Here is an 11,442-nt window from a genome sequence, read left to right as displayed (position 1 = left end):
ATGTCTCAGCTGGCCTGTGCCTCCATAGCAGCTGCGGGGAACCCAGTGCCCGACAGCAAGGGGAAGGGGGCCCCGCCCTGGCCCCAGCATCCGTGCCCATGCCCACCGTCAAAGTGGGGCCCCTGGCCCCTGGGAGCTACCAGGTAAGGACCTGGGGCTGGGGCGTCTGGGGTTTCTGGTCTCCACCCCGTGCTTCTAACGCCCACCCCCACCTCCTCCCCTCCTCCTGCCAGTCTCTGACCTCCCCAAGCACGTGTCTAGCGTTGGTGAAAGCAAGAAACGAAACAAGGGGACAGGTGGACTGGCCCAGCAGCGGGAACCCCTGTCCCCGGAGGTTCTCTAGGGCCACGGGACGGCCTCAGACCCTCCTGAAAAGGGTCCCAGGCAGCCGGGCAGGCACCGGTCCCCTGGGGGTTGGTCGGGTTTGGTTTCGATGTCAGGTGCACAGAACGGGTTCACCACCTTGGTGCGTGGTCCATGCCACCCTCTCATGTGGTCTGCGCACGGCCGGCTTTTACCGCAGTGACTTACCAAGCCGTACATTTTTATTTCATTTTTAAACACACACACCTACACACCCACCACCCGTCTTGAGAGCCGGGACCTGGTAAACATCCGCTAATTCTGCCATGTCCCCCGGGAGCCGGCTCACTGCCCTCCTGCCCTCCTCAGGTCCCTGTCCGTCCTGTGCTTGCTCGCTTCTTGGTGTATTTTGAGGCGTTATGCCTTTAAAACATTTGTTGATGGTTATGTGCCGGTCACTTACAGAAATAGGCCGTACGTGTTCATTCTGGGGTTTTCTCTCTGCTTCGCGCTCACTCTGAGGTTCCTGTACAGCCGTCCGTGTGGCTGTACGTTGCTGCGGCTGTTGGTTTGGCCGCCGGGTGTAATTCAGTGTGGCTGCCACTCCCGGGGACCATCCGGGTGGCTGCTAGCTCTCCTCCGGGAAGCAGCATGGACAGGATGTTCTTATCTGGGTATCCTGCCGCGGGAGTTTCTCTCGGGTGGACAGGTGCTAAGTCAAGGGTACGAGAGCCTCCTCCCTTTACAACCGGGGAAACTGAGGCTCCGAGAAAAAAGACATTTGTCTGCGTTCAAGGGAATGGCCCACTTGGGGCAACAAGAGGATAATAAACAAAACTGGGGGCTGAGTGAGGGGAGGGGAGGCGCCGATGTTCACATGGTGGGGGGCCCGCTTCCAGGGCCCCCGCTACGTTGTGCCAGGGAGACGGGCCTGTGTTTCCTGGGCATCAGCTCTGTGGCAGGTGCCGGCTGGAGCTGGAGATACAGAAATGGACCAACCACATCTTGCCCTGGAGATGCCCTTGGACTTTGGGGGGGGGGTGGTTGAGGAAAGAGGGAGACGGTGCATAGAGAGAGACGCGGGAAGCAGTGTCATTGTATCGTGTGTTCCTGGTACCGCTGATGGAGGGAGCACAGTGAGGGGGCACCTAGCCAAGCCCACCGAAGGGGAGGGCATCCAGGAAGGCTTCCCAGAGGAGGAGGTAATGTCTGAGCCTGAAACAGGACAGGGGACGTGAGCTCCGGGATGGGGGTGTGTGGTGGAGAGGGCGTTCCAGGCGGAAGGGACAGCACAGATAAAGGCTTTGAAGGAGGATCCTCAGCTGCTAACGGCAGTGGGAGGAGGGACGGCCGAGTCATTTCACAGACCTGGGCTCCGGCCACACTCTCACGAGACCTGCTCGGGGCCTGTTTCCACGTCTATGGGGACTTCATGACTCTCCTCCCCACTCACTCGGCCCCACCCCACCCCTGCCCCGGGCTGGGGGCTTCTCTCCTCCAGCTGGGGGTCTTTGAGCAGGAGAACTTCCAGGGTCACTGGGTGGAATTCTCCGGGCAGTGCTTGAACCTGGGAGACCGCGGCTTCGACCGAGTGAGCAGCCTCATCGTCACCTCTGGACCGTGAGTGGCAAGCAGGGGAGGGACACTCTTGTAGCTGCCACATCTTGAGCACCTGCTCTGCGCCTGCCAGCAGGCTAGCAAGACACATCCAGTATTCCTAGTCCTCATTGCCAACCCATTTTACAGATGAGGAAACGGAGGCTCAGAGAGGTGATAGGATTATCATAACGTCACACCGACAGCCAGTCATGATTCTGGGCTCCAGAGAAAGGCTGCTTCTACTACAGAGGGAGCCTGCCCGCCCCTGAGGGTAGGAGACCAAAGAGCCAGTGTCTACCAGCTGTCTCCCCTCCTGGCATCAAGCAGCTATAGAATAATTGTACCTACTGGGCACCCCCTAGGTGCCAGGCACAGACTAAGGGCTTCACCTAGGTGATCCTACAATGCTATATGAGGGAGAGACTATTCTTGTGCCCATTTGACAGATGGGTAAACTGAGGCTCAGAAGGAGTAAGTCCCTCGGCCAAAGTTACCTACTGGCAAGTGGCAGAGCGTGGGGTCAACTCTAGTTGATCAATTTCATCCACATGCTTTGTATCCCCTGCTCCATGGCCTGCCCTGACTCTCTGGGCTTCTCTGGGCCATAATGACCCCCCCATATGAAGCAGGAAGACTTGTCCCTAGGACATAGTGGCTGCACCAGCACCAACCCATGTGGACTGGAGTCAGGGCACATGACCTTCGCTCGCTGCTTGTCTTCCCAGCCCGAAAGCCAACCCCTAGGGGGTAGGGTCAGCCTGTATGCCCAGCATCTTGGGGCTCTGGGCAGTACAAAGAGCAGAGATGGGCTTTGAGCTCAGACAGGCCTGGGTTCGAGCCCCAGCTCCCCCAGACCTTGTTCAAGCTCCAAGCCTCAGTGTTCTCATCTCTGAAATGGGGAGATTAACAGTCCCCACTACTCTCCGCTGTGCTATTCTGAGCCCTGAAGGAGATGATGCGGCTTGGGTCTGGCACCTGGTGGGCGCCCAAACATAGCAGGGGACGGTGATGATTATTAATTAGCCTTCCTCATCGTCCTGCGAGTTTAGCTGAGTCACCCCAGTGGACGGTATGGGCTTTCTATGCCCTGCACCACCCCCACCAGCAGTGTGGTCAGCACAGCCTCAGCCCCACCCCATCCCAAAGCCCAGCTGGGAGCAGAAGCTGCCGGATGTGCCCAGCTGGGGGTTTTAGGCTTTTTTCGGTGCCAGTGACTCAAACCCAAAGTATTTCTCCTCAAACAAAGATGCAGCGGGAATTCCGGTCTGGTCTTCGGTGTGTGTCCTGGGGCTGTGCCTGATGGGGAGGGATAAGAACTGTGGCCCAGGGCCCTTGGTCTGTGTCAGGACCAGCAGGATGTGGGGGAAATGATGGTGGGGAAAGGATGGAGAGGACGAGGTGGCAGGGGAAGGAGAGGGGAGGTGTGGCCCAGCACAGGGACGTGCCTGCCTGAAGCTCAGGTGACTTCAACCTGCCACCTAACCCCATCCTGTGACCTTAAACAGGGGACCTGACCCCTCTGAGCCTCCCCCTGCCTCTCTCCTTGCCCCTAAGGCTCCAATGAGCCACGGGAGATGAGAAAAGCACTGAGATACACATTTAAAACGCCTCACTCCAGTAATAGGTCCCCCCTGGGCATTCGGAAGATGAGAGGGGGTTTGGAGGGTGAGGGGCAGCGTGGCCAGGCCACATCAGTGTCTGCCTTTCCCTCAGCTCGGCCCCCCAGCAGCCCCCCCTTCAATTATAACATCTATTATTTACGGTGCCTCCTGTGTCCTGGGCGTTCCTTTTTTAGACCCTCATAACATCCTGACAAGGCAGATGCAGTCATTTCCTCTCTTACTGAGGCTTCACGAGCAGAAAAGAAAGGAGGAGCTGGGATTAGAGCTCAGGTCTCTCTGTTTCCAGAGTTTATACTCTTAACTCCTACTTGGCACCACCTTCCAAGGACCCCTTTTCCACCCACCCATCCGTCCATCCATCTCCATCCATTTATCCTCCATCTATGTATTCATCCATCTGCTTACCCCACCTTCCATCCATCCATTCTCCATCATTCAGCCAGCCATCAATACCCTCATCCATAGATCCAGCCATCTACCCATCTATTTATCCACCACCTACCCACTTATCCATTCATTCATTTACCATCAATTTCAACCATCAATTCATCCATCCCTCTATCCTACAGTCCATCCATCCATCCATCCATCCATCCATCCATCAATTCATCTATCCATCCACCAATTCATCCATCCATCCACCCACCAGTTCATTCATCCATCCATCCATCCATCCATCCATCCATCCATCCATCAATTCATCTATCCATCCACCAATTCATCCATCCATCCATCCATCAATTCATCCATCCATCCATCCATCCATCCATCCATCCATCCATCCTTATCTACTCCAGACCAGTCACTCCCTTATAGGTTGGCTCATCCCTCAGACAAGCCCTGAGGCTCCTGGGACACGTTCTGATCCAGTCCATGGTGGTGGCCCAGCTCCACCCCACCTCCCCATCTCCTTCTGGGTAGAGGAAGGTCCCAGCAGCCCCCAGGGAGATGCCATGAATGCCAGTGCCCCCTTTGTTCCTGATAACACTCATCTAGAGCAAAGGTCAAGGGGTCCCTCAGCCTCAGTCTTCTCACCAACAAAATGGGGATCATCCCATCCCCCCGCCCCCCCAGAAACCCTAGTCCTTCTAACACAACCTCACTTCCCATCCTTCATCAGGCTGTAGGGGGCAGGCAGCAAAGTCCCCACTTGACTTCAGGCTTGTGGTTCCTTAGTCCTCATTGAGGACTGAACGCCTTCATATGTACATTCAAGTTTAATTCTCACAGGTCCCTGAGAGGTGGGCAATATTATCATTTCCCTCCTACGGCCCACATTCCCATCACGGAGCGTCTTCCGTAGGCCAGGCCAGTCTTTCCCAAACGTATGATCAGTCCCCTGGATCCATGCCCCCCTTGCCCGGAGGACAACTTTTATTTTATATATTTCATTGTGAATGACCCTTTCAGCTGAAATAAATATATTTTCAAAGAACCTCCGCCTCACTTTGGCAGATGGGAAGCTGGTATCACTTGCTGAAATGTATCCATAAAAAATTAACCCAGCGAGCACAGAGCAGAGCATTGTACCGTGGCCTGCTCAAGGCTCCACGCTGGTGGCCTGTTCTTCCTTTGTTACAAGAAGAGATTCGTGTTCAAGGCACATGGACACCCAACAGAGACTTCCTCCGAGCTGTTATCAGGTTTCAAAGAACGTGCCTTGTTCTGTGTTGTTCTATGCTTAGCCCTTAAATCAGATGTGAATCCTGCATCTGGAGGAATTTTTGCTCACGTCATCACACACATTGTCTCATTTAAGCCCTCACCAGCTCCAGGAAAACAGGTGTATTCGATGAGAAAACGAAAGCTCAGAGAGGTGGAGTCCCTTACCTGTGGTCACACAGCCAGTAAGTGGCAGAGACCAGAATGAAACCACTGGCCTTGGGGCTGCCTTGCAAGCGGGGGGAGGGGCTCTGCTAACAATGCCTCTCCTTGCTGCCTCCCCTTCTCCCTCCCATCCAGCTGGGTCGCCTTTGAGCATCTGACTTCCAAGGGGAGATGTTCATCCTGGAGAAGGGCCAGTACCCGCGCTGGGACACCCGGTCCACCAGCTACCGCAGCGATCGGCTCATGTCCTTCCAACCCGTCAGGATGGTGAGTGGCTCCTGGGTGGGGCCGGGGGGGATCCATGGGGAGGGCCGGGGCGAGTTCAAGACCTGATAGCGTTCGAGGAAATGAGGGTGAGCAAGGAAAAAACGGAGGGAATGGCGGACAGGGAAGCGGGGCGACCTCGGAGTCGTCCAAGAATAGTGGCTCTTGTTCTCACCGATTCATAAGGTGTCTCTGATGTGTCCAGCTCCCGGTGGGAGCCCTGAGCACATGCGAAACATCAAACCCATCTATTTCCTTCCCTGCTGTTATCAAGCATGGACTCCAGCCCTAGCTGGTGTGGCTCAGTGGATAGAGCGTCAACCTGCAGACTGAAGGGTCCCAGGTTTGATTCCGGTCAAGGGCACATGGCTGGGTTGCAGGCTCGATCACCAGTAGGGGGCGTGCAGGAGGCAGCCGATCAAATGATTCCCTCTCATCATTGATGTTTCTATTTCTCTCCCTCTCCCTTCCTCTCTGAAATCAATACAAATATATTTTTAAAAAAGAAAAGAAAAGAAAAAGAAAAAAAGAATGGACTCCACATCCCAGTGGTTGGAGCTAGAAACCCCAGCGCCTTCCCAGATTCTATCTGCAGAATGTTTCTTTTTTTTTTTTAAATATATTTTATTGATTTTTTACAGAGAGGAAGGGAGAGAGATAGAGAGTTAGAAACATTGATGAGAGAGAAACATCGACCAGCTGCCTCCTGCACAGCCCCTACTGGGGATGTGCCTGCAACCCAGGTACATGCCCTTGACCGGAATCAAACCTGGGACCTTTCAGTCCGCAAGCCGACGCTCTATCCACTGAGCCAAACCGGTTTTGGCAGAATGTTTCTAATTCCTGGCTGCACAGCAGACCCTCCCGGGGAGCTTTGAAAATCCCAGTGTGGTGCTCGCTTCGGCAGCACATACACTAAAACTGGAACGACAGAGATGATTAGCATGGCGCCTGAGAAGGGAGAGACAGAAAAGACAATCCCAGTGTCCATTCAAAGCATCTACCATGCGGGTTGGAACCTGTGCATGTCTGAGAAGAGGGGTGTTGTGGAAAGACCCCCGGAGCTTCCCAACGATAAGACAATCTGCTGACTCAGCCCCTTTGTACAGTAGACCAAGGAGTATGCCTTCCAGAAGACTCAAAGCCAAGACAGGCGGAGTTATCCCTTAGCAATTCCGTTTCCCCAAAGTGTGTTCACTAGGACTCATGAACCAACCCCATCTTCACTCGCCAGGGTCAGATTCCCATGGTAACCAACCTTGGCCTTCCTGGATGGGAATTTTCCGGAAGAATTTTCGTGCATGTCCACTTGAGGCTAGCAGATACCAACAGTCGGCGGTTTGGGCGCCACCCGATGTATCTTCATAGGATGATCCAACCAGGCCATTCCCAATGTTTTTCTCAGAATTTGAGGCCGAGCGATCAGCCTTTATAATGGGCCCTTTGAAAGGATTCATAGATTTATCTTTCTATCATTGCAGGTAGAATGGTAATCCATGTCCATGGAGCTTGTTGGAAGAGCCATCAGCCTGGGCATTTCCGGCAGCTTCTCCAACTTTGCTTTTCAATGCAGTAGCCACATGTGGCTGTGGAACTTGAATTTGGGCTAGTCCGTCTGGACATGTGCTGTGAGTGTAGCAACATTACACACCAGATTTTGAATACATCGTTTTTAAAAAAGGGCAAAATAAGAATGTAAACTACCTCACTCATATCGTTATCTTGGTTACAAATTGAGATGATAATCTTGCGGGTGTATTTCCTTAAATCAAATATATTATTGGGAAAAAATCCCAATGCCTGGACCCCTCCCCAGAGCAATGATAGATGAGCCTCTGGAGCTGGGCGCAGACTGTGTGATTCACGCCCCCAGGGAGACTGTGCAGCCAGGGCTCAGGGCCTCGGCTCTGGTTTCATCTGTCCCCTCTCTCTGCCTCCATCTCGCTGTGGGCCACCTTTATTTCACCCCCGGACAGCTCCAGCTCCCTCCCCGCTGGGTTCCCCCATGCCTTTTCAGCCTCCTCCCCTGGGCAGTTAGACGGGTTTCTAACCCAACCATCTTCCAAGACTCATGCTTTGAACACTATGCTTTGATCTGTTTCTGCTAGGCTCTGTGGTAAGCTCTGGGTGCAGCTCTGCACAGGACAGGCAAGGCCCCTGACCTTGTAGGAGGCAGTTATTGAAACCTAATCATGGAAATCAATCTATTCTGGCAAACCGCTGTGGTCCGTGCTGCACAGGGAGCGTGCAGTGTGCTAGGAGAGCGGAAGACAGGAGCTGGGGCTCTGATGTGGGGGGGGGGGGGGGGGAAGGAGTGGTCAGGGGTGATCAGGAAAGACAGCTCCCGGAGGATGGGAACTGAGGCAGCCATGTGAAGGGTGGTGGAGCAGCCTTCCAGGGTACAGTGAGTGCCAAGACCCTGAAGTGAGGAAGACGGGGTGTCAACAAGGAACCAAAAATTGGCCAGCCCTACCTGGTTTGGCTCAGTGGATAGAGCATCAGCCTGGGGACTGAAGGGTCCCGGGTTCGATTCCGGTCAAGGGCACATGCCCAGGTTGCCGGCTCAATCCCCAGTAGGGGGCGTGCAGAAGGCAGCTGATGAATGATTCTCTCTCATTGTTGATGTTTTTCTCTCCCTCTTCCTCTCCCTTCCTCTCTGAAATCAATAAAAAAAAATATTTTTTAAAAATTGGCCAGTGTGGCTAGGGCAGAGGCTGTGGAGGGGAGCGGGGTGCCAAATGGGATGGGAGAAATAAAATGCTTCTTTGAAAGGCTCTGCCCCTCACTGGCTGTGTGACATTAATCAAGGACCAACCTCTCTGAGCCTCTGCATCCTAAAAGCAATGAATGAAAATTTTTGAGTGTATGCTAGGCATCGTGCTAAGTGCTCTCTATGGATTAACTCATTAGATCCTCACGACAGCTCCAGGAAGGAGAGGCCGATAGCCTGTTTTCACAGGGGCATCACTTCTCTTTGCTTTGTTCATACTTCCCATGCCTGACTCCGTCTCTCCTTCCCCAGGACTCCCAGGAGCACAAGATCGGCCTGTTGGAAGGAGCCAACTTCAAGGGCAACACCGTGGAGATCCAGGAGGACAACGTGCCCCGTCTCTGGGTCCATGGCTTCCGTGGCCGCGTGGGCAGTGCGAGGGTGTCCAGTGGAACGTAAGTGTCCTCCCGCCAGGCCCTCAGCCTGTGGAGTCTGTGCCCCTTAAAGGATCTAACATCAGATGCAGAGGAATGACCACAGCCCCTCCCCAGTTCTTGCAGGGCTGGTGGCTGGAATTCCACCCACTGAGCTCTCTTCCTCTGCAAAACGGAGTCATTCTTTGATGAATGACATGTCAGTGTAAACAAACCTGACAATTGGGCCTAAAAAGCTGGAAAATGAGAGAATAGGGGCTTCTACACCCCTATTGGGATTGAAAGAATGATTAAGTAAGGGGGGCAGAGTTGATGCAGATAGATGAGTCTGGTTGGGTCTAGGGAAGAGAATATTCAGAGAAATCTGGAGCCTCTGGGAAATGAGCAGAATGGCTTCTGAGAGACGAGATTGTGTCATAAAAGGGCCTTGACTGTCGCTGATATGCTGTGAAACTTCGGTGAGCCCCCTACCCCTCTCTGCATCTCAGTGTTGCTATCTCTACAATGGGTACACTAAACTCCCAGATATAAAAAAGGCTCTTTCTGCTCGGAACTCCCAGGATTTGAAATGTTCAAAACTGAGCCCCGTGGTCCCATGTCTGGAAAAAAACAAAACAGGGGAGGGCTGGATGCCCAAAGCGGGTCATTTTATCCATCTCTTGTCCGCAAACAACCAAGTCAGACATCACTCGTCTCCTCCAGGCAAATGTAAGGCTTCTACCTCTCCACCACAAGCTCTCGCTGAGCTCCTGTAATGCCATCGGGGCCCTGGCCTTTTTTCCTTGTTCCTTTCTTCTTCCCTGAAGCCTGCATCTTGCATTTAAGCCATCAGAAATGTACCAGGCAGTGCCGGGGAGCCAGGCGCGGTGCTGGGCACAGTGGGGAGGCAGAGGTTAGGAAGTCGCGGTGCCTGTCTTCAGGGGGCTCGCTCAGCCTAGCGGGGAGACTTAGTATGTCTGGGAGATGCTGTCCAACAATACTAACTCAGAGGTGGTCCAGACGGGAGGTCAGAGGAGGAAGGAGTGCTTCTGGGGGCGTGTGCTGGAGGGGAGGAGAGATCTGAGGAGGCGAGAACTTAAACTAGACTTTGCAAGGTGACCCTCCCCCCTCTCTAGCGTGCAAGGACACTAGAGGAGACTGCAAGGACACATGGAGGCCTGGCTGGTCCAGCCAGGGGGCTGGATGCTGGCAGTGAGGCTGCCATGTCTACACTTTCCTTCTTGCTTTCCTCTCAGCTGGGTAGGGTATCAGTACCCAGGCTACCGCGGGGACCAGTACCTCCTGGAGCCTGGTGACTTCTGGCACTGGAATGAATGGGGAGCCTTCCAGCCTTAGATGCAGGCCGTGCGCTGCCTTCGGGACAGGCAGTGGCATCGCGAGGGCTGCTTCGCTAATCTGGCGGTGGAGCTCCCCAAGTGAGTCCACACTCCGTTTTTGATTCCTCCTCTCACCCGTTCCTCAGGCTCCAGCTCTCCATCTTTCTCGTGCAAATTAAAGTTCCTAAAGCCAAAATGTCTGCTGGGTCTGCGAACAGGTGTGTGTCTCAAGGTCCCCCATCACTGCTGGCTTGTGACTTTCTCGGTCTTCATCATAGAAACAGCAAGCACTGCAAAGCTCTCCACTCACGTTCTCTTGGCATCACTTTTGAACTACTCTAGGAGGCCAGTATTATAATTACTCCCGTTTAACAAGTCAGGAAATGGAGGCTCAGAGAGGGAAAGCAACCTGCCCCAGGCCACACAGCTAGTGAGTGGAGAACTGAACCCAGTCTGGCTCCAGAGCTGAGCTCCCAAACATATCTGTGTTTGCAAACTCTATTCCTTCACACACCAGCCTCATGATTTTTTTTTCACTCTATACGTACCACCTGCTTTGTTATTTACTTACTATTTTCGTTTAAATAGACTTACTATTTTGCGCTCAAATGCATTGATTTGTAAATAAGACTTTGCAACGCCACGGGAAGTGGAAAATCAGCATCATATGCCATAGATAGAAAGCAATTTCATAAATAAAGACAACTGAAAGAAGGCCAGGTAGAGAATTCTCAGCAGACACCACGGCCTGCGGGAGGCTGGGAACCTGCCATCTGCTTTTGGACAGGGTGAGTGACAAGTGTCAGAGGTAAGAAAGACACGCTGGCACCAAACAGATTTTTTTCTCCCTGGTTTTATCGAAGAAGACCGAAAAGAGCATTATTTTCTTGTATCTGCTTCAGTGTTCTTTAATCCTGGGGTCCAAATTCCACCTACTGCAAATGCTCCAGGCCTCGCTTTTTTGGAAATGGGCACCAGGCAATATTGACTCCCGTATCGTCAGTTATCGTTGATTGATCGCATTAACCTTTAATCCCTGCAGGAAGCCTGGGGAGGTGTTGCCATGGTTATCTTCCTGGAGGAGGGGATGGGTGAGGGAGGCCTTAAAGGATGGAGCAGGAGCTTGTTTAATGGAGAAGGGAGAAGGGGAGGGGGAGGACATTCCAGGCAGAGCAAACAGCTGGGTTCCTGCTAATGATTAAAAAGATGCCTTTTCCTCAAGACCGTTGACCGCCACCTGCCCAGAAACGATTGGTATAAATCTATAATGTCTACAGCGTGCATGGGACACCCTGTGCTGTCTGTGCCCAGCTTGCACAACTGTGCCTGGCGCCCCTGCAGCACCACGAGCAAAGGCACGGAGGTCA

At 53.3% G+C, this 11,442-nt stretch overlaps 1 protein-coding gene across 1 annotated transcript; it reads left to right on the top strand.

Moving 5' to 3' along the window:
• CRYBB1 (crystallin beta B1) lies at positions 1 to 10,178 on the top strand. Its single transcript, XM_006762045.1, is given in 7 exon segments — positions 1 to 76; positions 79 to 143; positions 1,805 to 1,923; positions 5,487 to 5,500; positions 5,503 to 5,618; positions 8,638 to 8,780; positions 9,995 to 10,178. Coding segments are annotated over 7 exon segments (717 nt in total).
• Positions 10,179 to 11,442: the final 1,264 nt, after the last annotated feature.

This window comes from Myotis davidii, unplaced genomic scaffold (assembly GCF_000327345.1).
Source record: "Myotis davidii unplaced genomic scaffold, ASM32734v1 scaffold478, whole genome shotgun sequence".
Classification (NCBI taxonomy): domain Eukaryota; kingdom Metazoa; phylum Chordata; class Mammalia; order Chiroptera; family Vespertilionidae; genus Myotis; species Myotis davidii.
Note: the sequence above shows the minus strand (reverse complement) of the source record. Positions and strands in the feature narration are given on the sequence as shown.